Genomic DNA, 23,766 nt, shown 5'->3' with positions numbered 1-23,766 from the left:
ATGATATTAGTTTTAGTGGACACTGATGACATTTACAACAATTCAGTCAAGAGGCACCTATTTACTTGGTATCTTACCTAGATGAGATACATATAACTGGTTGAATAACAAGAGTGATTTTTTCGTAATTGATTTAATGAGCCTCAAAATAACGAAAAATATCAGTAAAAGAGGATATCGACTGCATTTTGTTATTCGTGGATTTGATTTGGAGAAAAAATGAAATGGAGCAGATAAGTACTGTCTTTTGCTTCATCTATTATCGTTTACTCTTGGAATTGTATATACTTTGCGGTAAATCGCTTGAAAGATGGGTGAGTTTGTGTATTATGAATATTGACGTATATGAGTTTGACTCGTCTTATGCATTAGTTGACTCTGACTTCAGCATGACCGAATTAGGTAGGAAATATGCAGCCATGAAAGCTGAGTCTTACATATATCATGACATATTATAATCTTCAGCTGTCTCTTTGCTTAAGTGTTTGCTATAATTAGTTACAATGTACAAAATATGAAAATGCAGATGTCAATGAAGCAATAGTGAAGGCTTCGAGACGCGCGGTCAGCTGGACGTGGTGGTGTTGAGGCGTGCCGAGTGGACTACATTTCACGTGCATAAATACTTTCCCTTTGCCTTATATTGGTGCTGACACCACTCATGATTTGTCTGCTGACACCCTAACACTGGTGGCCATCAACTATTGTACAACAGCTCGCTTACTAGGTAGGAACTTGGGAAAGTTTCTAAATGTTTTATTGTCCGAGTCTCGAGTTGCCGACGGAAATTGTTTAGGGTGGTGAAGATTATCTTTAGGCATACCTTTCTACTCATAGACACTCTATAGGGAAGAATATATTTAACCTGTGTCTCTATTTCCACACCTCTACCACGCAAAATTGAGGAGTGTCAGGTAGTCATTACGAACAGTTACAATTAACTTTTTTTTTCTGTAATTTTTCCGAAGTTTATTCTGCTGCAGATTCGACGAGGTATAACTGAAGTTTCAGACTACTGATATTTCTGCTTTTATCGTATGGCTAGAGAACCTGATTTGAAGGGAAGACAATCATACTCAGATCTCTAAAACATAGTGTACTAATCATGTGTGATAGTATCGAATTCTTGTGAAGACAGTCCCTAAAGATGGTAATCCTCTCCAGCAACGTAATGCATCCTCCATTGTTCCATCTCAGCCCTCACAGTCCTTTGCTGTTATGTTGCACACAGAACACTACATTGGGTTGGACTGGCACAGACACTGACTGAAAGGAATAGACTAGGGCAGGGGTTTTCAACCTGGGGTTTACAAATCCCCAGTTGTTCACAAGAAGATTTCTAGAGATACTTAGATGGCTGATTTGATAATATCTTTTGCAGTACCATTGCATATTGAGTTAGTGTCAGTTACTAATTTAACATTTTGTAAGATTTTGAATTAGGTACAGGGACTGCCATATGTAGGCCTGACAGCCTTTTGCAGGTTCCTTCTTTTCTTATGTTCTTAAGATTTTGATGGAAACTCAGATGGCTGAACTAATCCTTTGCAATACCGTAACATATTAGGTTAGTGTCAGTCACTAAAGTAACTTTCTGTTTGGTGTCAGATTACTGGGGGTTTGATGGTCGTATAACTCAAGGTGTTTTTAACAAGGAAAAGGTAGAGAATCCCTGGGTTAGGGAGTAGTGACAGCAGCAGTGACACCACCACACACCCTCCCTTATTCCATCAAATATTAAGACGCACACAGCTCTATTTACTAATCTTTTCTGTTTTTAATCTCAAACAAACTTAAGGACCTGGTGAGAAAGTAGGATTTTTTGGGTTTTGGAAAGCTAAAATATGGTCAAATGTCACCTATTACAGCAAAAAATAAATGGGAGTTATTACTGCTGTTGTTATGATGGATGTCATCCTAACTTTATTTCATCATGTGGGAATTTGGCCCCCTTTAAGAATGGCAGCCTAACCTAATCTAACAAGGGGACTTTGCCACCTTAAGGGCTCTAACCTAACCTATATATTTCAGACATATCACTTGTGAAAACAACTCAGGTACATAATGTCAACACGAGCATTAAGGAAATTACAGGGGAGGCGTCAAGACCTGGACATTCCAAACAGCTGTCTTGGTGATGATGAGGAAGAACAAGATGAGGAGGAAGACCAAGATGAGCAGCTTGCCAAAGAAACCCTCTTACTCCCCTCAAAGGGTCCCAACAGGTTTGATTTGGTAAACAGCTTTTAATTCTGTAATTGTATTTGCTCTGCAGACGAACAGCTATGAACTATTTCAGTCTCAGGGTATTTCTGAGAATTACCCCCCCCCTCCCCTCTTTTTCATTCTCCTTTTCCTTCTTCTTCTCCTTCTTCTCTTCCTTCTCCTTCTCTTTCTCTTTTTCCTTCTCCTCCTCCTTTACCTTCTCCTCCTCCTTTTCCTTCTTCTCTTTCTCCTTCCCCTTCTCCTTCTCCAAATCAGGCTAGTTCTTCTAAAGTACCTAGTTGTTTCACACTACTGAATCATATCCACAAACATTCCTTAATGGTTAACAAAATTTGATAAACTTGAGTTTAAGTGACACATTAAAGATGGGGACTTTATATTAGTGTTCTTTATTCCAGTTAGTACAAGGCTCCCCATCTGAGTCTGAGGTAAAAGAGGATGATGACATCAGTGACAACAGTGACTTCCGAGAGGATGGCCAGCGGGACGGAGCCTCACCCCAGCCACCTGTTGGTTCTGGAGCCAAACGGAAACGTAAGAAAAAGAAGAAGCGAGGAAGAGTGAGAATTCCAGCAAGTAGTGAAGATCCAACTGATGTACGTATGTTTACAGCATAATTCTTCTTTCTAAGGTGTCAAATTTTTTAGATCTGTTTCTCTGCCTGTCTGTTTTTCTCTTATTATTTGCTAAAGTTCCTAGATGTACAATTGTTTTGATTGTTAGATCATTTTATGGATGGTGGTACACTTTAAGGATATCCAGTTTATATGAAAAGTGTGACTCATAGTAAAGACTGATATCCTTCAGAGTAATATGTTATAAAATTAGTAATAAATATAAATTTAGATTTTGAGTCAACAGGTATCAGAGTCATGGTAACTCCCATATCAGGAAAGTCCTTTAATGTATTGTGGACCAAAGATTATTACCCAAATTTGGTATGTTTTATCCATTCTTAGCTTTTAAATTTTTTTTTTTTTTTTATTTATTTATTTATTTATTTATTTATTTTTTTCCTTCCTCAGAATGACAAGGATGACATAGACAACATTATAGAAGAAGTAAATGCCATCACCAGTGGAGCTCCCCAACAAGCTCCCATTGAAAAAACATCAAGTAAGTTAATTGTTGTCGTATTGAAGTGATTTTGCTGTCCTGACCTGTCAAAACAAGGTACCTAGGATTTCCATAATGAATGATAAATAATATTTTTTCCTTTCAATATTGCCTTTCTTCTTTTGAGTTGTGACTTCTACAGCATTTAATAAGGTTATGATTATGAAAAATTAGACATGCTTATTCAAATGTTTAAACTGAGTAAACTACTGTCATAAAAACTCATTTTTAGTTTTAATACTGATTTTACACCATACACATATAATCTGTAAATCATGCTTTCAGATGACAAAGTAAAGAAAAATCTTCTTAACGTAGAACACAAGCACCTCAATCCACAGAATGAAATGAAGAGAATATTTGGGTCAAGGGTCGTGCAGGCAAATGAAAACAAGTAAGTGTTGGGCAGACACCAAGTAGCCTTGTATTTTCTTTGTGAATTTTTGAAATATTATTGATTTATCCATTTATCATGAGAAGCACACACACACACACACACACACACACACACACACACACACACACACACACACACACACACACACACACACACACACGGCCCTGTAGCTCAGTGGTTAGAGCGCTGGCTTCACAAGCCAGATGACCGGGGTTCGATTCCCTGGCCGGGTGGAGATATTTGGGTGTGTCTCCTCACGTAGCCCTGTTCACCTAGCAGTGAGTAGGTACGGGATGTAAATCGAGGAGTTGTGACCTTGTTGTCCCGGTGTGTGGTGTGTGCCTGGTCTCAGGCTTATCCGAAGATCGGAAACAATGAGCTCTGAGCTCGTTCTGTAGGGTAACGTCTGGCTGTCTCGTCAGAGACTGTAGCAGATCAAACAGTGAATTACACACACACACACACACACACACACACACACGGGAGGAGGAGTGCTAATAATGGTTCGTGATAATATATGTGTAGAGGATGTGCAATATGGTGAGGACAAAGTGGAAGTAATGGGAGTAACAATCAGAACAGAAGACTTGAAGAAAAGAAAAATTATAGTTACATGTGTTTCACCAATACATGGGGATCAGAAGAGCATAAAGATATGCAAAGAGAGGTGATAAAGTGCTTAGATAACATGATAAGAAGAGATAGAAGAATACTCTTAGTTGGAGACTTTAACTGTAAAAAAAATAAACTGGAGAGAGATGGAAGTAATGGATAATGGTGGGCAGTGGAGCGAGAAAGTGTTACAGTTGACTATGGTTAATACAATGGACCAGTGGTTGGAGGAGTCAACAAGGCACAGGGGGGATGAAAAAACGTCGTTGCTTGACCTAGTTTTCACAAAAAACCAGAGTCTCCTCCAATCATACAATATCCTAATCCAATGGGGAAACATGATCATGTGACATTAGAGATGCAAATGCAGGAGGAAGATGAGATAAGTTACAGAGAGGACTATAAAGAAAGGAGATTAGATTATGCAAGAGTAGATTTTGAAAAATTAAGGATTTATTTTGCTGAGATTGAGTGGAGTAATATGTGCAGAAAGACTGTACAAGAGAAATATGACATATTTTTACAGAAATACAATGAAGGAGTAAAAAAGTTTGTTCCTGTTTATAGAGTTCAGAAAAAAATAAATGTTTGATACAATGTTAAATGCATACAAGCAAAAAAGGGAAAAGATAAAGTATGGAAGAAACTCTTAAAGCAGGGAAATGACTGTAACAGACAGCAGTACAAAGATGATAAAAATTAATGTATTAGAGTGAGGAGAGAGGAAGAAAGAAAGTTTGAGAAAGATGTAGTGGATAAAAGCAAAGATGAACCCAAACTTTTCTACAAGTTTATAAACGGCAAAACTAAGAATAAGGAAACAGTTGAAAAAATAATTGAAGAAGGAAAGATATACCAAACAGAGAAGGAAATATGTGAAATAATGAATGAGAGCTACAAAACAGTATTCACTGCAGAAGATTATTTCGCTGAACCTAATAGGACATTGGATTGCCAAGGATTACAGGAGATTGCAGTGCACAAAGAGGATATTGGAAGATTACTGGATAAGTTGGAAGTCAGAAAAGCAATGGGGCCATCTGGTGTATCAGGTTGGGTATTAAAAGAATGTAAAGAGCAATTACTGGATCCAATTTGGGAAATAATTAAAAGTTCAATAAATGAAGGGAAAGTTCCACTAGAATGGAAGAGAGCCAACGTAATACTGATATTTAAAGGAGGAAAGGCAACTGAACCACTAAACTACAGACCAGTGTCCCTTTCAAGTGTTTTGGGGAAGTTGTGTGAAATAATTATCAAAGAAAAATGGGTTAAATTTCTAGAAGAGGAGCAAGTCATATCGAACAGACAATTTGGGTTCAGGACAGGGCGGTCATGTGTATCAAACTTATTAAGCTTCTACTTGAGAGTTATTGCAGGACTTGAAAACAGAGATGGATGGGTAGACACAGTATACCTGGACATTAAAAAGGCTTTTGATAAAGTCCCTCACGGAAGACTTCTTTGGAAACTAGAGTACATAGGAGGACTGCGTGGAACCTTGCTCGAATGGACAAGAGATTATTTGAAGGATAGGGAAATGAGAACTGTGATCAGAGATACATACTCATCTTGGGATAAAGTAACTAGCGGAGTGCCACAAGGGTCAGTGTTAGCCCCCATTATGTTTCAAGTTTATGTAAACGACATTCACATTGGGATAAACAGTTATATAAATTTATTCGCTGATGATGCAAAGTTGCTAAGTTATCAAAACCAGAGAGGACTGTCTGCTGTTGCAGGAAGATTTAAACAAGATCTATGAATGGAGCAAGAAGTGGAAATTGGAGTTTAATGCCAAGAAATGCCACATAATGGAACTAGGAAAGAGTAAGAGAAGACCAGTATGGAACTATTTGATGGGAGAGGAACAAATAATGAAGACTAAAGAGGAAAAAGATCTTGGAGTGATCCTACAAGAAAATCTGAGCCCTGATAAACACATAAGCAAGATATTTGGACTATCGTATAAGATGTTGACTAATATAAGAGTGGTATTTCATTACATGGATAAAGATATGATGAAAAAAATCATCACAAGCATGATACGCCCAAGGCTGGAATATGCAGCAGTGGTATGGTCTCCGAGCTCTAAGAAGGACATAAGAAAATTGGAAAGGATAGAGAAGATTGTTACAAAGATGGTGCCGGAATTAAAAGACCTCACATATGAAGAACGACTGAAGGAAATGGGACTGCCAACCTTACAATATAGAAGAGAATGCAGGGACCTAATAACAATGTATAAGATAGTAAATGATATTGAAAAGATAAACAAAGAAGACCTGGTACTGTTGACGGAAGAAGATGGAAGGACAAGAGGACATGAAAAGAAGATCAAGATGAGGCAGTGTGTGAAGGATATTGGAAAATACGGTTTTCCACACAGAACGATGAAAAAATGGAATGCATTGGATAATGGAATTGTCACAGTACATAGTGTAAATAACTTTAAAGAAAAACTAGATAAATGGAGATATGGAGACAGGACACTATGAGCCCCGCTCAAATCCTGTACAATACAACTAGTTAAATACATGGAAGAGAGCCAACCCAGGAGAACTGTCTGCTGTTACAGGAAGATATAAACAAGATCTATGAATGGAGTAGGATGTGGAAATTGGAGTTTAATGCCAAGAAATGTCACATAGTGGAACTAGGAAAGAGCAAGAGAAGACCGGTATGGAACTATCTGATGGGAGAGGAACAAATAATGAAGATTAAAGGGGAAAAAGATCTGGGAATGATTATACAGGAAAATCTGAGTCCCAAAAAACACATAAGCAAGATATTTGGATTATCATATAAAATGTTGACTAATATAAGAGTGGCATTTCAATACATGGACAAAGGTATGATGAAAAAAATCATCACAAGCATGATACATCCAAGGCTAGAATATGCAGCAGTGGTGTAGTCTCTGAGCTCTAAAAAGGATATAAGAAGATTAGAAAGGACACAGAAGATTGCTACAAAGATGGTGCCAGAAGTTAAGGACCTTATATATGAAGAGCGACTGAAGGAAATGGGACTGCCAACCTTACAAGATAAAAGAGAACGAGGGGACCTAATAACAATGTACAAGATAGTCAATGGCATTGAAAAGATAGACAAGGAAGATCTGGCGCTGGTGACAGAAGAAGATGGAAGGACAAGAGGACATGTAAAGAAGATCAGGATGAGGCAGTGTGTGAAGGATATTGGAAAATACAGTTTTCCACACAGAACGGTGGAAAAATGGAATGTATTGATAATGAAGTTGTTACAGCACATAATGTGCATAACTTTAAGTAAAAATGAGATAAATGGAGACATGGAGACAGGTCACTATGAGCCCCACTTGAATTCTGTACAATACAACTAGGTAGATACAACTAGATAAATACACACACACACACACACACACACACACACACACACACACACACACACACACACACACACACCTAGTATTCACATAGAAGCCAAAACCCCCTCCCAGCATACAATACCTTAGTCCAATGGGAAGAAGTGATCATGTGACATTAGAGCTGGAAATACAGGAGGAGGATGGGATAAGATACAGAAATGACTACAAAAAAGAGAGATTAAATTATGTAAGAGCAGATTTTGAATAATTAAGGAAATATTTTGGTGATACTGAATGGAAAAAACATTATGTACAGAAGGACAATACAAGGGAAATGTGAAATATTCATACAGAAATAAAATGAAGGAGTAAAGAAATATGTACCGTTTCATAGAGTTAAGACAAAAATACACACTTGGTACAATGCTAGATGCACAGAAGCTAAAAAGGCAAAAGATAAAGCTTGGAAGAAACTCATAAAACAGAGAAATGACTGTAACAGACATGCGAGAAATTAATATATTAGAATAAGGAGAGAGGAAGAAAGAAACTTTGAGAATGATGTGGTGCATAAAAGTGAAGACAAACCCAAGCTTTTCTACAAATTTATAAATGGTAAGATGAAGAATAAGGAAACAATAGAAAAATAATTCAAGGAGGAAAGACATACCAAACAGAGAAGGAAATATGTGAAATAATGAATGAGAGCTTCAAAGCTGTGTTCACTGTAGAAGAGGATTTTACAAAACCAAATAGGATATTGCATTACCAAGAATTACAGGAAATCACAGTGCACATAGAGGAAATTGGAAGATTATTACATAATTTAGATGTCAGAAAACCAATGGGGCTGGATGGTGTATCAGGCTGGATGCTAAAAGAATGTAAAGAGCAACTGTTGTCTCCAATTTGGGAAATAATTACAAGTTCACTAAATGGAGGAAAAGTTCCACTTGAATGGAAGAGACCCAACGTAATACCATTATTTAGAGGAGGAAAGGCAATTGAGCCATTAAATTACAGACCAGTGTCACTTACAAGTGTCTTGGGAAAGTTGTGTGAAATAATTATCAAAGAAAAATGGGTTAAACATCTGGAAGAAGAACAAGTTATATCAAACAGACAATTTGGGTTCAGGACAGGATGGTCATATGTGTCGAACTTATTAAGCTTCTACTCAAGAGTAATAGAAAGACTGGAAAGCAGAGATGGATGGGTAGACACAGTATACCTGGACATAAAAAAGGCTTTTGATAAAGTCCCTCATGGAAGACCACTTTGGAAATTAGAGAACATAGGAGGACTACAAGGAATTTTGTTAGAATGGACAAGGGATTATTTGAAGGACAGGGAGATGAGAACATACTCATCTTGGGGTAAAGTAACAAGTGGAGTGCCACAAGGATCATTGTTAGCCTCCATTGTATTTCAGGTTTATGTAAACGACATTCACAATAGGTTAAACAGTTATATTGATTTATTTGCTGATGATGCAAAGCTACTAAGTGTAACCAAAACCCAGGAGGACTGTTTGCTGTTACAGAAAGATATAAAAGAATATCTATAAGTGGAGTAAGAAGTGGAAATTGGAGTTTAGTGCCAAGGAACGTCACGTAATGGAACTAGGAAAGAGCAAGAGAAGACTGGTATGGAACTATCTGATGGGAGAGGAACAAATAACGATGGGATCTAGGCTGAAAGTTGGTCCCTATCCCCCCTAATTCTTAAGTATCTTATGGGAAAAATTGCTTCATGATTCAAATAAACACTGATTCGACCAATAAAAAACTGCCCTAACCCCGTCGAATTGCGAGGATCCCCTGTACTGTGGAGACTCAATACTCGAATTTAATTTGTTCCAAACGGCTGTTCGAGTATCAAAAACTGTGACAACCGATACCTATAAATATGGTAATTCGTTCTTATCTTAGCATAACCTTAAGTTTATAGATTTTTTTTTTTTTTTTACTATTTTGTTTTATTTACATACCGTAAGTGAAGGCTGGTGGTGGATAAGGTAGAAGAGGAGGGGAGATGGGTGGGGTGGAGGAGGGAGGTCGTCGGAGTACGAGTCACTATCCTTGAAAACATCTAGTAACTTTTCTCCTGGTGTGATTCCTGTGAACCCACTAGTGGAGTGCTGTGGCTTACTAACATTTGCACCCTCACTAGATTCCTTATTTTTCCACTAATAAGCCTTTTTGGTGCCATTATAAGTTTCTAAATGAAAAACTACTGACAGAAAGCAAAAGAATGTGTTTTTTTTTCACAATTGCTGCAGGACTAGGGATGAACACTGGTATCCGGTATACTGGTAGTATTTTGTTTTGGTATTACAGTATCAGAACAATGGTTCACAGCAGGGAGGGAAACACCAGAGCTTTGTTTACAGCCATGTGCACAGCCGTTTGATTGCCAGATATTTTCACCACTAACAAGGCTTTGGTGTTAATGTAAATTCATAAATTAAAAACTACAAACAGAAAATAGGAAAATGTTATTCTGATGGCTGCAGCATCACAACTGATGGAGAAGGGGAGGGAGAGGCCAGGGAGCCTTTATTTACAACCACATGTCTAGATGTTTGACTATCAGGTATTTTTTCATGTATTAAATCGAACTTTTGTGTTCGAGTATTGAAAAGTTTGACTCTTAAGACATTCAAATATTGAGTCTGTATATGATGGAATACTGACGAACAGAGAGACCATCGCTAAATTAATTAAGGGAAATAAGATGTATGAAACACCAGAAGAAATAAGTGAACTTATGAATCAGTATTTTATGAGGAGGGAGAGTTCACAGGGCTAAACAGCCAAGCAACACAGGAAGGATTAAGAGACATCGTGGTAGAAAAACTGAAAATTAGAGAATTACTAGAAAAGATGGATGTAAGGATGGGAGTGTGGCCAGATGGAGTGGCAGGATGGACACGGAGAGAATGTAAAGAACAACTGGTGGAACAAATTTGGGACGTAATCAATAACTCTCTAATGGAAGGGAAGGTACCAAAGGAGTGGAAAAGACCAAATATAGTTTGACTATACAAAGGAGGAAAAAAACTGAGCCCCGGAATTATAGACCAGTGTCACTAACTAGTGTTGTGGGAAAGATCTGTGAAATTGTTATCAAAGAAAAATGGTTAGAACATCTGTAGAGAAAGGAAATGATAAATAATTCCCAATTTGGTTTCAGGGAGGAAGATCATGCATAACAAATTTATTAAGCAATTATACAAGGGAGAGAGATGTGTTGACACAGTGTATCTAGATATTAAGAAGGCTTTTGACAGAGTGCCACATAGAAGACTCTTATGGAAAACAAAACACATGGGTGGAATACAAGGAAATATGGATGACAGATTACTTAACAGATAGGGAAATGAGGACAGTGATAAGAGATACCCCATCAAGCTGAAAACAATTACCGTGGAGTACAACAGGGTTTGGTGCTGACATCAATTATGTTTCAAATACATGTCAACAATATACAAGAGGGTTTGAGTAGCTATATAAATTTGTTTGCAGATAATGCGAAGCTTTTGACATTAATAAGGAACAACCATAAATGTATGGAATTGCAGAAAGATATTGACAAGATTTGGAACTGGACCCAAAAATGTAAATTAGAATTTGATACCAGGAAATGCCATGTAATGGGAATGGGTAATAGAAGATCTACATGGGAATATAAAATGGGAGAAGATATTAAAATGAAAAGGAGGGAAGAGAAAGACCTGGGAGTGATTATACAGGATACCCTGACTCCAAAAAGACACATGAATGAGCTATTTGCATCAACATACAAGACCATAACTAATTTCAGGGTGGTGTTCAATTACATTGATAAAAGTGTTTATTTATTTATTTTTTTATTTTTTTATTTTTATTTATTTATTTTTTTCTACCATGTGGGCTTTTCATGGGGATTTATGGACTAAAAGGGATATTTTTTAGGGTACCTCCTATCTCAAAGCCCACCCACTAGGAAACCGTTGCCCCGAGTGAGAAAGCCCAACCTACACTCGGACCGTGGACAGGATTCGAACCCATGCGCTTGGAGACCCCTTGGACCCCAAAGCACGCATGGTTCCATTGTACCACGGCGGCCCCTATGATGAAAGAAGATAACCATTATAATAAAACCTAGAATGGAATATGCTGCAGTACACCATATGGGCAGAAAGACATCAAGAAGCTAGGAAGAATGCAAAAGGACTGCTACAAAGATGATTCCAGAAAGAAGGGATTTTCCCTAAGAAGAAAGACTTAAGAAAATGGAATTACCAACCTTGAAGGATAGACAGGAAAGAAAGAACTTCGTAATGAAGTGTAAGTTAGTAAACCGTATAGAAAAGATAGACAGACAAGACCTGGTAACACTGATACACTGATGGAGGGTGGGGAGAGACGAACAACAAGACGTTCCAAGATCATGAAAAGTCAATGTCTGGGGAACATTAAGAAGTTCAGTTTTCTACATAGGACGGTGGACATCTGGAATGGATTAAGTGATGAGATTGTAACTGCAGAAAGTGTGCATAAATTTAAGGAAAAGTTAGATAAATGTAGATATGGAGACGGGTCACTATGAGCCCCACTCAAACCCTCTAACATACAACTATGTACACACACACACACACACACACACACACACACACACACACACACACACACACACACACACACACACACATATGGATGGGTGGACACAGTGTATTTAGATATTTAAATAAAAAGCTTTTGACAGAGTACCACAGAGAAAACTTCTATGGAACATAGGACAAAGAGGAGTGCAGGGAATTATCTTAAACTGAATGAGGGACTACTTAACAGAAATAGAAATGAGGACAGTAATAAGAGGCACCCTATCAAGTTGGGCCATGGTAACTAGTAGCATACAACAAGGGTCAGTACTAGCACCAATAATGTCTCAGTACTCAAACTTAATTAGTTCCAAATGACTGTTCAAGTATCAAAAAGCTTTACTACTGATACCTATTAATCAATTAATTTTTTCTAACCTTAGCAAAATCTTATGATTACAAAACTTTCAATAGAATTTTTTTAATAATCTTGATTTGTACTTACCGCAAGTGTAATGTAGAAGAGGAGGGGAGAAGGGTGGGGAGGAAGAGGAAGGTTATTCATTGGATGATTAGTCACCATCTATGAAAATGTCTTGTAACTCATCTCCTGGTGTGATTACTGTGAACCCACTAGTGGAGGGTTTTGGCTCACTAACACTTGCACTCTCACTAGATTCTTTATTTTCACCTTTAATAAACTTCTTTGGTGCTGTTGTAAGTTCCTAAGTGAAAAACTACAGGCAGAATGCAGGAGAATGTTATTTTTTTAACGACCGTAGCGGGACAACTGGCGACAGCGGGGAGGGAGAGGCCAGAAGCCTTTGTTTACAGCCACATGTGCGGACGTTCGATTACCAGATATTTTTCAAGTACTAAGTTTTTGTGTTCGAGTATTGAAAAGTTTGACTTCAAAGATGTTCAAGTATTGAGTCCATCATATATATTAACGATATACAGGAAAACCTGAGTAGCTACATAAATTTGTTTACCAATGATGCAGAACTCCTGAGAGTAATAAAGAACAATGAGAGAGTTATATCGATAAGATCAGGGAATGGAGCCAAAAGTGGAAATAAGAATTTAATGCCAAAATATGCCATGTGATGGAAATGGGTAAAAGTAATAGACGACCTAAGCAAGAGTACAAAATGGGAGAAGAGGCTATAATGAAAAACAAGGAAGAGAAGGACCTGGGAGTGATTATACAAGACATCTGGACCCCAGAAAGACATATTAATGAGTCATTTGCTTTTACATACAGGACACTATGAAATATCATGGTGGTATTTAATTACATGGACAAGAGTATGATGAAAAAGATCATAATCACAATGATAAGACCTAGACTTGAATATGCAGCAGTGGTGTGATCACCATGCATGTAAAAAGGACATCATCAAACTAGAAAGAATCTAAAAGATAACCACAAAAATGGTGCCAGAAATAAAGGAGCTTCCATATGAAGATAGACTAAAGAAAATGGAACTATCAACTTTGAAGGATAGACAGGAGAGAGGATGATGTACAAGATAGTGAACCATATGGAAAAGGTAGATAGACAAGGCCTGGTACCACTGATTGAAGACGGAGATAGACAGACTAGAGGACATTCTAAGAAGATCAGGAAAGCTCAGTGTTTGAGAAACATTAAAAAGTTGAGTTTTCCTCATAGAATGGTGGACATCTGGAACAGCTTCAATGATTAGATTGTAACAGCAGAAAGCATGCATAGATTTAGGGAAAAGTCAGATCAAAGCCCTTCTTGAACACACACACACACACACACACACACACACACACACACACACACACACACACACACACACACACACACACACACACACACACACACACACACACACACACACACACATGCGTAGTGTAGTGGTGAGCACGCTTGATTCACAATCAAGAGGGCCGGGTTCGAGTCCTGGTATGGCAAGGCAAATGGGCAACCCTCTTAATGTGTGGCCCCTGTTCACCTAGCAGTAAATAGGTACAGGATGTAACTCGAGGGATTGTGGCCTCACTTTCCCGGTGTGTGGAGTGTGTTGTGGTCTCAGTCCTACCCGAAGATCGGTCTATGAGCTCTGAGTTTGCTCCGTAATGGGGAAGACTGGCTGGGTGACCAGCAGGCTACCAAGGTGAATTACACACACACACACATACATACATACATACATACATACATACATACATACATACACACACACACACACACACACACACACACACACACACACACACACACACACACACACACACACACACACACACACACACACACACACAAATGTTGTATGTGACCTGTATAGGCGAATTTTGGTATTGGAGGAGAATAGTATAGAGACTGAACGTGAAAGGGAGGGATGGAGAAAGAAATATGAAAAGTTGGAAGGAAAGAGGGAAGAATTGGAACACTGGAGTAAAAAATACGACGCCTTGAGGTTAAGTGTTCAGGATTGCAACGTCGCAGTGAGAGAAAATGAAAAAAAAGTAGAACAACAAGGTGTCTGGAGTAAGAGAAAGGATGAGGAAGCAGCGAATCTAAGAGAAATAATGAATAGTCAGTTAAATGAAAAGGAAGAGGTGATGAAAAGGACAGTGGTCAAAGTAATAAAGGAAAAAGAAGAATTGGTTAGAAACACTGTCGAGAAAAAAAGATGTGTTATGGTATTTGGGGTTAAAGAAGATCAGACACCAATGAGGCAGGAACGAGAAAAGAAGGAGAAAGATGTGGCTGGTAAACTGGTGGGAGTTGCTACTAACGAGGCTGATGAGTATCAAGGTGAAATCGAGGAGGTTTCAAAAAGGATCTTAAGTGTGGGATGAGTATAAAAAGGCAAGGAATGAGTACACAAGAATAAGGAGAGAGGCCAGAAAGTACGAGAGGGACATTGTGGAAAAATGTAAGGATGAGCCAAGATTATTCTATAGATTTGTTAATGGGAAATTAAAGAAAAGAAAGAAATAAGCAAGCTGAAAGTTGATGGAGAATTCATTGAAGAGGAAAACTCATGGCTGAAGAGTTGAATAAGAGTTTCCAAAAAGTTTTTACCAATGAAAGAACCTTTAATGAACCAAAGATTGAACCGACAGAAGAAGGCACGGATGTAATTGAAGTGTTGGAGGATGAAGTGTGTGAAATGCTGGAAGGATTGGATGTAAGGAAAGCACAAGGGCCTGATGGAGTATCAAATTGGGTGTTGAGGAATGTAAGGATCAACTGGCAAAAAAGATTTGTGGCCTCATATTGAAATCTCTGCAGCAGGGGCAGGTGCCAAAGGACTGGAAAAAGCAGATATAGTCCCCATATTTAAGAGTGGAAACCAGGAAAATCCGTCAAACTACAGGCCGGTCTCATTAACAAGTGTTGTGGTCAAACTGTGTGAGTCAGTAATAAAGAAAAGATGGAATGATTATCTAGAGAGGAAGAAAATATTGACTAATGGGCAGTTTGGATTTCAGAAAGGCAGATCATGTGCAACAAATTTATTGTGCTTCTATTCTCAGGTCATAGATGGGTACAAGGAAGGGTAGGATGGGTGGATGGAATTTATCTAGACTTGAAGAAAGCATTTGATAAAGTCCCTCATAAGAGATTGCTCTGGAAAGTGAGAGAACATGGCAGGCTGAGGGGTAGGCTTTTGGAATGGATCAGTGATTTCCTGACTGGAAGAGAGATGAGAACAGTAATAAGAGATAGGAAATCAGCTTGGAGGGAAGTGACTAGTGGAGTACCTCAGGGGTCAGTTTTGGCACCATTACTGTTTGCTGTTTACATAAATGATATGACGAAAGGAGTGAATAGCTATATGAGTTTGTTTGCGGATGATGCCAAATTAATGAGGAAAATAACTAAGAAAGAAGACTGTGAGGCATTGCAGAGGGACTTAGACAAGATCTGGGAGTGGAGCAGAGAGTGGCAAATGGAATTTAATATCAAGAAGTGTGGAGTGATGAATTTTGGTAAGAGCAGTATGAGACCAGTGTACAGATATAAGATGGGGGATGAGGAATTGGAAATAAAGACTGAAGAGAAAGTTCTGGGAATAACTGTGACGGAGGGGCTCTCGTCAGAGGTTCATGTAAAAAGGAAATCTGGTGAAGCGTACAATTTAGTAAGGAACATAAGGACTGCATTCTGCTACATGGATGAAGAGATGATCAAGAAGTTGATTGTTACAATGATTAGACCCAGGTTGGAGTATGCAGCGGTACTTTGGTCTCCAAGAATGGCAAGAGATAAGAGGAAGCAGAGGGCTGCGACAAAGCTGCCTCAAACCTTGATGAATCTGTCTTATGAGCAGAGACTGGAAAAATTGAGTCTGCTGACACTGGAAAAAAGAAGGGAGAGGAGACCTTATCACTATGTATAGGACTCTGTCTGGCATTGAGAAGTTGGACTGTGATGATCTGGTGGTGAGAGATATGAGAAGTGGGAGGAAGCATGGGAGAAAAGTGAAGATGAGTGTGTGTACATAGGACATAAAGAAATATATTTTTCCACAAAGAATTGTGGGGATCTGGAATGCGCTGGAGAAAGAAGTGGTTGAAGCAAAAACAATTCACGGATTTAAGGAAAAGTTAGATAAGAGTAGATATAGAGACGGGACAGCACGAGTTTGAACTCCTCCCGTAAACAACAACTAGGTAAATACACACACTAGGTAAACACACACACACACACACACACACACACACACACACACACACACACACACACACACACACACACACACACACACAGTTTGAGCTACAAGACAGTTCAGATTTCTAGATGCAGTTGAGTCCCTTAATCCAGAGAACATCATGGTTAGTAAGAACATTTGATGTGTATAGTTTTATTGCTTTTGAGTATATACATAGTATAACTGTGTGTATGATTGTGTCTCATTGATATGGTATTACTGTATTATTTTGAGTGAGTTTGTAATGCAGGAATGTCATGAATGTTAATCCTTATCTTGTAGGTTAATGGAAATAAGGAATTTATACATAGAAAATAAGACATTGGTTTCTGTAAAGACATTTAACAAATCATTGCACACACTAATGGCTGCATCATTTGATGTTACATCTAGACCTTCTCTTTATTTTCCTAATTTTCTTTGTCATCTTGCAGATGTTGCTTAACCAAGAACCTTTCCATGTGGACACACTTCTTCAAGTATCAGAAATCTTCCGTCTAGGAGATGACTCTGCCATGGCAGCACAGTTGATAGAACGAGCTTTATTTATCCTTGAATCTGCCACTCATCCTCTCTTTAACATTACCACTGGCAGTTGTAGATTACTCTATCAACAACAGGAGAACCGGTGAGTTATGTATGGACTTTGGACTCTATTATTATCTGACACCACCACATCTTTTCAGTACCTTTAGTACTCTTGGCATGAATAACCTGCAGCTCCAGCCTTGATTTCATCTACTCAGGCTTTTTGTCTTACTGACACAACCCTTTACTAGACCAATACATACAATTAAACCACTGAACATGAATGTCTGAACATGAATTTTTCTGAATTTAAATGGGATAAGAATATATTTTCTAATTCTGAACATAAATTTTCCTCTGAACCCAAATGTGCTGCCTCAGTGTTACTCTGTCAGCCACCTCTTGCTGTTCCCTTCATTGTATTATCACATGTATTGTCTAGATATGAGAAATATAAGGCACTGATAGGGACATTCACTCCCAGTTTAGGAATTTTCATATTTCTGAAAAATTATTAATGTACTACTAATACAGTATAATGTAATTTATTTTGTTTAATATGGAATCTCAAAGCTAGGGATGGATTTATTTTAGTGGCATAGATGATGTATCATTCTTCTTTTAATTGCAATGATTTTTTATTCAGGCATACTTTATTTTTTCCCTAATATATGTGAATGATGCTGTTTGAGGATTGCATTTGTAGCAAACTTGAAAAATGTTAATTGTATTCTCCATTGCAGGAGCCTATTTATTGCACTCTTCCGACACATACTTAACGTGGGCCAGAAAGGTTGCTATCGCACAGCGCTGGAACTCTGCAAGCTGTTACTTAACCTCTCACCAGATGATGATCCCTTAGCTGTGTCTCTCATGATGGACTTCTATGCTCTACGGGCCCAAGAATACAGTTGGCTAGTGATGTTGTATGACACCTATGAACCTACCAAAAATCTTTCCATGGTTAGCTCCTCACTGTTAGTGCATTAGTTTTCAACAGTTCAAATATTGTTATGCCTTATTCACAAACAGAAGGAAAAATCTTAAGGATTTATAAGGAGATGCATGAATCTTTCTTTTAATATATTTGTCTGTTAAAAGTGTAGCCTTCACCATTGCTACAAATTTGTTGCAAACATACAATTACACACTCATTGATGTACTTAGGAATGCTCTCAGGAAGAAAATATTTTACTTATAACAAAAATACTCAAACAATCTATAACATTTACATCTTACATTGGTTAGTTAAAGTGATGATAATGGTGCTGTCTGCTTTGTCCAACAGCTTCCCAACTTCAGCTTCTCAGTTCCACTTGCACTGTACCACCTGAGTAATGGCAGTGGCCAGACCAGCAGCCGAGACAAGAGGGAGTCCAGCAAGGCAGCAGCTCTGGTGTGTAGTAATGGTAGTGAAAGAGAGTATATTGAATACTTTTTTTTATAGTATTATTTGTTTGGTTATTTGTTATATGTAAGCTTTTCATCAAGTGTGAGATGCACAAAGTTGATAGGCATAGTGAGATGTTATTTCATAATACATGTATTCTCTTACACTGTTAATGGCATTCATACTTTTTTTCAAATTATCTTCTTACTAACTTTTTAGAAACAATCATGACTAGAGAGCCTCCAGTACTTTTCTAAAACTATTACATATTGAAAATGGCATTTAATTTATTATAGTATCATGTTTTTGTATATTAATTTTTAATGTGACATTTCAGGCAGAAGAGCTGGGTAACCCTGAGACAATGAGAGAGCGGGCTGATGCCATGTTGCAGCGAGCTCTCATTACATTCCCAGGTTTACTTCTCCCTCTTCTGGATAAGTGCAGCATTCAGCCTGATCCAGTTGTTGCCAGTCATGCTTTCTATGGGCCCAAAGCACAAACAAAGTGAGTTTATATATTTTTTATAGTTTTAAGTGGATAAGTTAAGCTGAAGTCTTGCCAGGCAAAAAATATACAACTTCCAGCATGAACTCTATAATGCCCCAAAATGAAGTAGGCAAGAAATAAATACAAAAATGCTAAAAAGAAGTGTATTAGAGGAATAGATGGAGGCAAGAAAAGGAAATGTATAGACTGTAATAAGAGATTGATAGGAATATAAGTACATAAATGTAAAGTACTAGGCAAATAATCAATCAATTTGTTATTACAGCCAAAGCAAAGGTCTGAGCCAATTAGTCAACCTGTATGTGGGTCGCTGCTTTCATGTTTGGAAGGAAGCTGGTGTAATGCATTGGCTAGAAGGTAAGAAAGAGCTGTGATGGAAATATGTCAAGATTTTCCGTAATTCAAATATACTGTGTCCTAGCAAATCTGTGTAGAAATAGTATTCATAAATTCAAATAAGATTCTGATAATTCTGATTCTTGTGAATTTCAATCCAGTGCTATAATATTTGTATAATGTCATTTTTACCTACTTTGTATTATAATTATCAAAAGTTTTCTATTTTCTTATCCTAACACATACATGAGTGGTGTGACACAATTCTAATAGTTGCATAAATGTTATATTGTGAAAGAGCTCCAGTGTATAGTGTAGGCTAATATAAATGTAATTAGTTTGCTAGAGTGTCATTGCTCTTTTATTAGAATCTTGTAGTGATCTTGATATAATTCATTGTTTTACACCAGACAATGTTAAGAAGACTCTAACTGAGGTTGACAAGAACAATCCCTTGGTGAAGGAAGGTGAGGAGATGAGGAAGGTTCGCTATCAAGGAACTCCCATGGCTATCTACAGACATATTCTTATGTCTGAAATACGAACAGCAACAGCAGCCTTACCACCGGTCAGTAGATGGTGATGTTTACTTGAGAAAAAGAAAACACTGATAACTGTTAGCATGATTAATTAATTTATACCACCCATTTATTCTGAATTGAAGATAGTTTTCATTAAATTTCACTTATTTTCAGTTGACTGTATCTTAAGCTCAAATGTTATCATGTTAATTGTGACAACTGAGGCTGGTTTGCTGTTATGGTAACCATCCTCAATATTTGTTTGTCTCAGAATATAAAAGTTGTTACTTATGACTTCAGCTTACTGGTGTTTGTGTCATTCATCTTGTTATTTTTCCTCTGTTAGATGTGAGGTGAAAGATTGAAATGTATATTATATATTCATGTTAGAATGATGAGTAACAGGCTACAGTAAAGTTTTCCACATAAATTTTAAAATATGAAGCCATGGTATTTTATAATTTAGCATGAAATTAGAATTCATAAATCATGTTTGTTAAACTTGAAGCCTCTTTATGTTGTTGAACTCAAGATCTTGTAGACTTTAGACAAATCAAAATTTGGTATTGACATAGTTTATGTTACAGAAAAGAACAATTAGTGGCCAAAATTTTTACAAAACAATGAGTTTGATTGTCATGAAAAGGTGGTATGTACTTATGCTATTGCTGCTGTTGATTGTACTTTCTCCTCACTACAAAATGAAGAATCAAATGCATACCTTGTGTTAAAAATATCATACCAAGTAGGCTTAAAAACTTTTAGACAAACACATTTTCATTTCAACACTAGTATTTCCTTTCTTTCTCAGGCCTTGGCTAACAATCCAGTGATGAGTTATGATCCATTGCCGCCTCCTGATACTACCTGTGGATACACTCGTCCGAAGTCTACCATCCAACAACCCACGGAATCATCCAATATCCTCACCACCTTCTTCCGTTCACTTCTCCCAAACTATAATCCTGATGATGATGTCAATCATGCAAGGTATGTCTGATATATAAACTGTATGTTAACCTGTACAATATACATAGTATATGCTGGCACATCATGTGTTATTTATCTCTTCAGTTTCATGGACCACTGCAATATTAAATTTTTGGTGTCTTCTGCAATACTGATATTTCACTGGTTACCATTATTCTGAACTTACTAATGCCTTGTTATTGGTTTCCCATCACTTTGCTTTTGTTTCTTCAATTTGTCCTCATTGAGCTTGCAATATTTTAATATGATCTATGGTTTTCTCATACTGTAACTTATCAGATAAATTTGCAGAGAATTAACTAAGTAGGAAAACGGACAAATAATCATTCATCTATTTGCTCAACATAGCAGTGTTTTTTATTAGGTACGTACATTATGAGAAGCTGTATCATGTTTGTCTCTCTCTCTCTCTCTCTCTCTCTCTCTCTCTCTCTCTCTCTCTCTCTCTCTCTCTCTCTCTCTCTCTCTCTCTCTCTCTCTCTCTCTCTCTCTCTCTCTCTCTCTCTCTCTCTCTCTCTCTCTCTCTCTCTCTCTCTCTCTCTCCCCCTCTCTCTCTCTCTCTCTCTCTCTCTCTCTCTACCCCCCCAGGGAGCAACAGGAAGGGGCTGAGGGTGGTGGAGATGGGGAGGGCCATGGAGTAGGGGATCTACGAGCTTCTGTCAACTCCCTTTTGGATGCCATGAGGGATCTGTTATCCAACCTCCATCTCCCTGAGCCACCTGGCAATGAGGCCGACATGTCTGGAGATGATGAGGAACATGAGTGGGACTGATGAATTTCAGTTGCATAAAAATTACTTAAATATTTAGTGTGGATTATTTTCATAATTGTTTTAATGTTACATATTTATCTTACATTACTTGTAATTTTGTGCCCAATTTTTTTGTTTCTATTAGTTTTAACCAATGTTTCAGGGTGCAATAATGATGATAATGAATTATTTATAGTCAGAAGTATTATTAAAGTAGATTTAGAGGCTTCATTTCACATAAAGATTTCTATCACAAAAGTCTCATGTCTTGAACTTTTTCTGTTGTAATAGATGATTGTTATTATTATTAAGACGCCTGCTTCCAGCATTCACTAGGACGTCATTGCTGCAGCATACCATATCTGCACATTACATCACACACACACACACACACACACACACACACACACACACACACACACACACACACACACACACACACACACACACACACACACACACACACACACAGTGGAGTGAATTAAATGCTGTGAGTGTATGCAGAGAAACACTAATTTCTAGATTTCTTTAAGCTGTCTAACCTGTATGCTCAAATTTGTGCTGCAGATCATGAAGTTTCTGGTAAAGTCAAAGCATTATATAATTGATTATTTAACTTCATTTTTTATACTAAAGTGTGGACTGTAGCTAGAAATAAATGGCTGAATAGATAGGTAAATAACTCACTATTTGATAAATGCTGAAATTCATCGTTCCTTGGATATTTTAGAGCTTTCATTTTATGAAGGAATGCATTTCCACTAAGCACATGTACAGGTTTCAAATATACAAATATGTGTAACAGTCAAATAATTTTCCTTTTTTTGTGTTGCTTTCAGTTTAGTATATCAATTATTTAAGTTCAAATAACTTTATTCTTTAATATCAGGTCATAATGCCCGAAACCATTCATTAGTTTTTCCACCAAAAGCAGAAGGATTTTAAGTTATAATTCATGTTCAGAAAGACGTCTATATGTATTAGTAGATTGATGGAGACATGATCAACACAAAACTTCTAAACACTTAGTGGAAAGTTACTTGTTTTATCATTGCCATCTTGAATTGCTTTTCTTTATTTTCTCATATTCTGACACGTATGTTGCTTTCCTAATTATCTCACTCCTACATAATGGGTGCTGAGAACTTTCTAAATCCCGATTTTCACATTGCTGAAGATTTACATCTCATAATCATCTCTGCTCTGTCTCTATTAGTAAACCCCGTGTTTCATATTTATCAATTTATCTTCTTTTGTGTACATGAAAGTGGCCTGCGAGACTATCATCCCTTTCCACCACAGTGGCGACAAAGATAAAATTGTGTGAGTGTGTATAGAATAATATGGCTGCTTTATTTTTTTAGGATAACGTGGTCCATAAATGTGAATAAAGGTCCTATTTGGATTTGGCATTTGGAAACCATTACCGATAGTAGTAGGTAGTAGTAATAGTATTGATTGACTGATACATTTATTGTTGAATTGATAAATAATTACAACAAAGGAGGAGGATGGGCCTTGCCACCCACACCCTGGGCAAGGACTTCAGGTTAAAGTATCACAAAAATAACTGGACAGTATACACAGCAAGAATACAGATATTTCAATAAATAAATACACATATTGCACACCTTATTGCCTAAGACATCCTATGTAGTAGTAGTAGTAGTAGTAACTATAGTGGTGGAATTCGAACACGTGCGCCTAAAGGATCCATAACCCAAGCGCGGTCACACATTACACGGCTAAGTACGTTAACAT

The 23,766-nt window shown here is 37.5% G+C and overlaps 1 protein-coding gene across 1 annotated transcript; it reads left to right on the top strand.

The window, feature by feature from the left end:
• Positions 1 to 548: 548 nt before the first annotated feature.
• On the top strand, positions 549 to 23,410 carry LOC123503439 (transcription factor 25-like). Its single transcript, XM_045253203.1, has 16 exons — positions 549 to 727; positions 2,032 to 2,235; positions 2,625 to 2,822; positions 3,252 to 3,342; positions 3,628 to 3,736; positions 15,356 to 15,503; positions 16,176 to 16,505; positions 17,050 to 17,103; positions 17,414 to 17,607; positions 18,251 to 18,470; positions 18,796 to 18,903; positions 19,235 to 19,404; positions 19,673 to 19,764; positions 20,154 to 20,311; positions 21,076 to 21,254; positions 21,843 to 23,410. The coding sequence occupies exons 2-16, from the start codon at positions 2,065 to 2,067 to the stop codon at positions 22,024 to 22,026; spliced, it is 2,406 nt and encodes an 801-aa protein (XP_045109138.1). The 5' UTR covers positions 549 to 727; positions 2,032 to 2,064; the 3' UTR covers positions 22,027 to 23,410.
• The last annotated feature ends 356 nt before the right edge of the window (positions 23,411 to 23,766 follow it).

The sequence above is a fragment of the Portunus trituberculatus genome, chromosome 14 (genome assembly GCF_017591435.1).
Source record: "Portunus trituberculatus isolate SZX2019 chromosome 14, ASM1759143v1, whole genome shotgun sequence".
Taxonomy (NCBI): domain Eukaryota; kingdom Metazoa; phylum Arthropoda; class Malacostraca; order Decapoda; family Portunidae; genus Portunus; species Portunus trituberculatus.
Note: the sequence above shows the minus strand (reverse complement) of the source record. Positions and strands in the feature narration are given on the sequence as shown.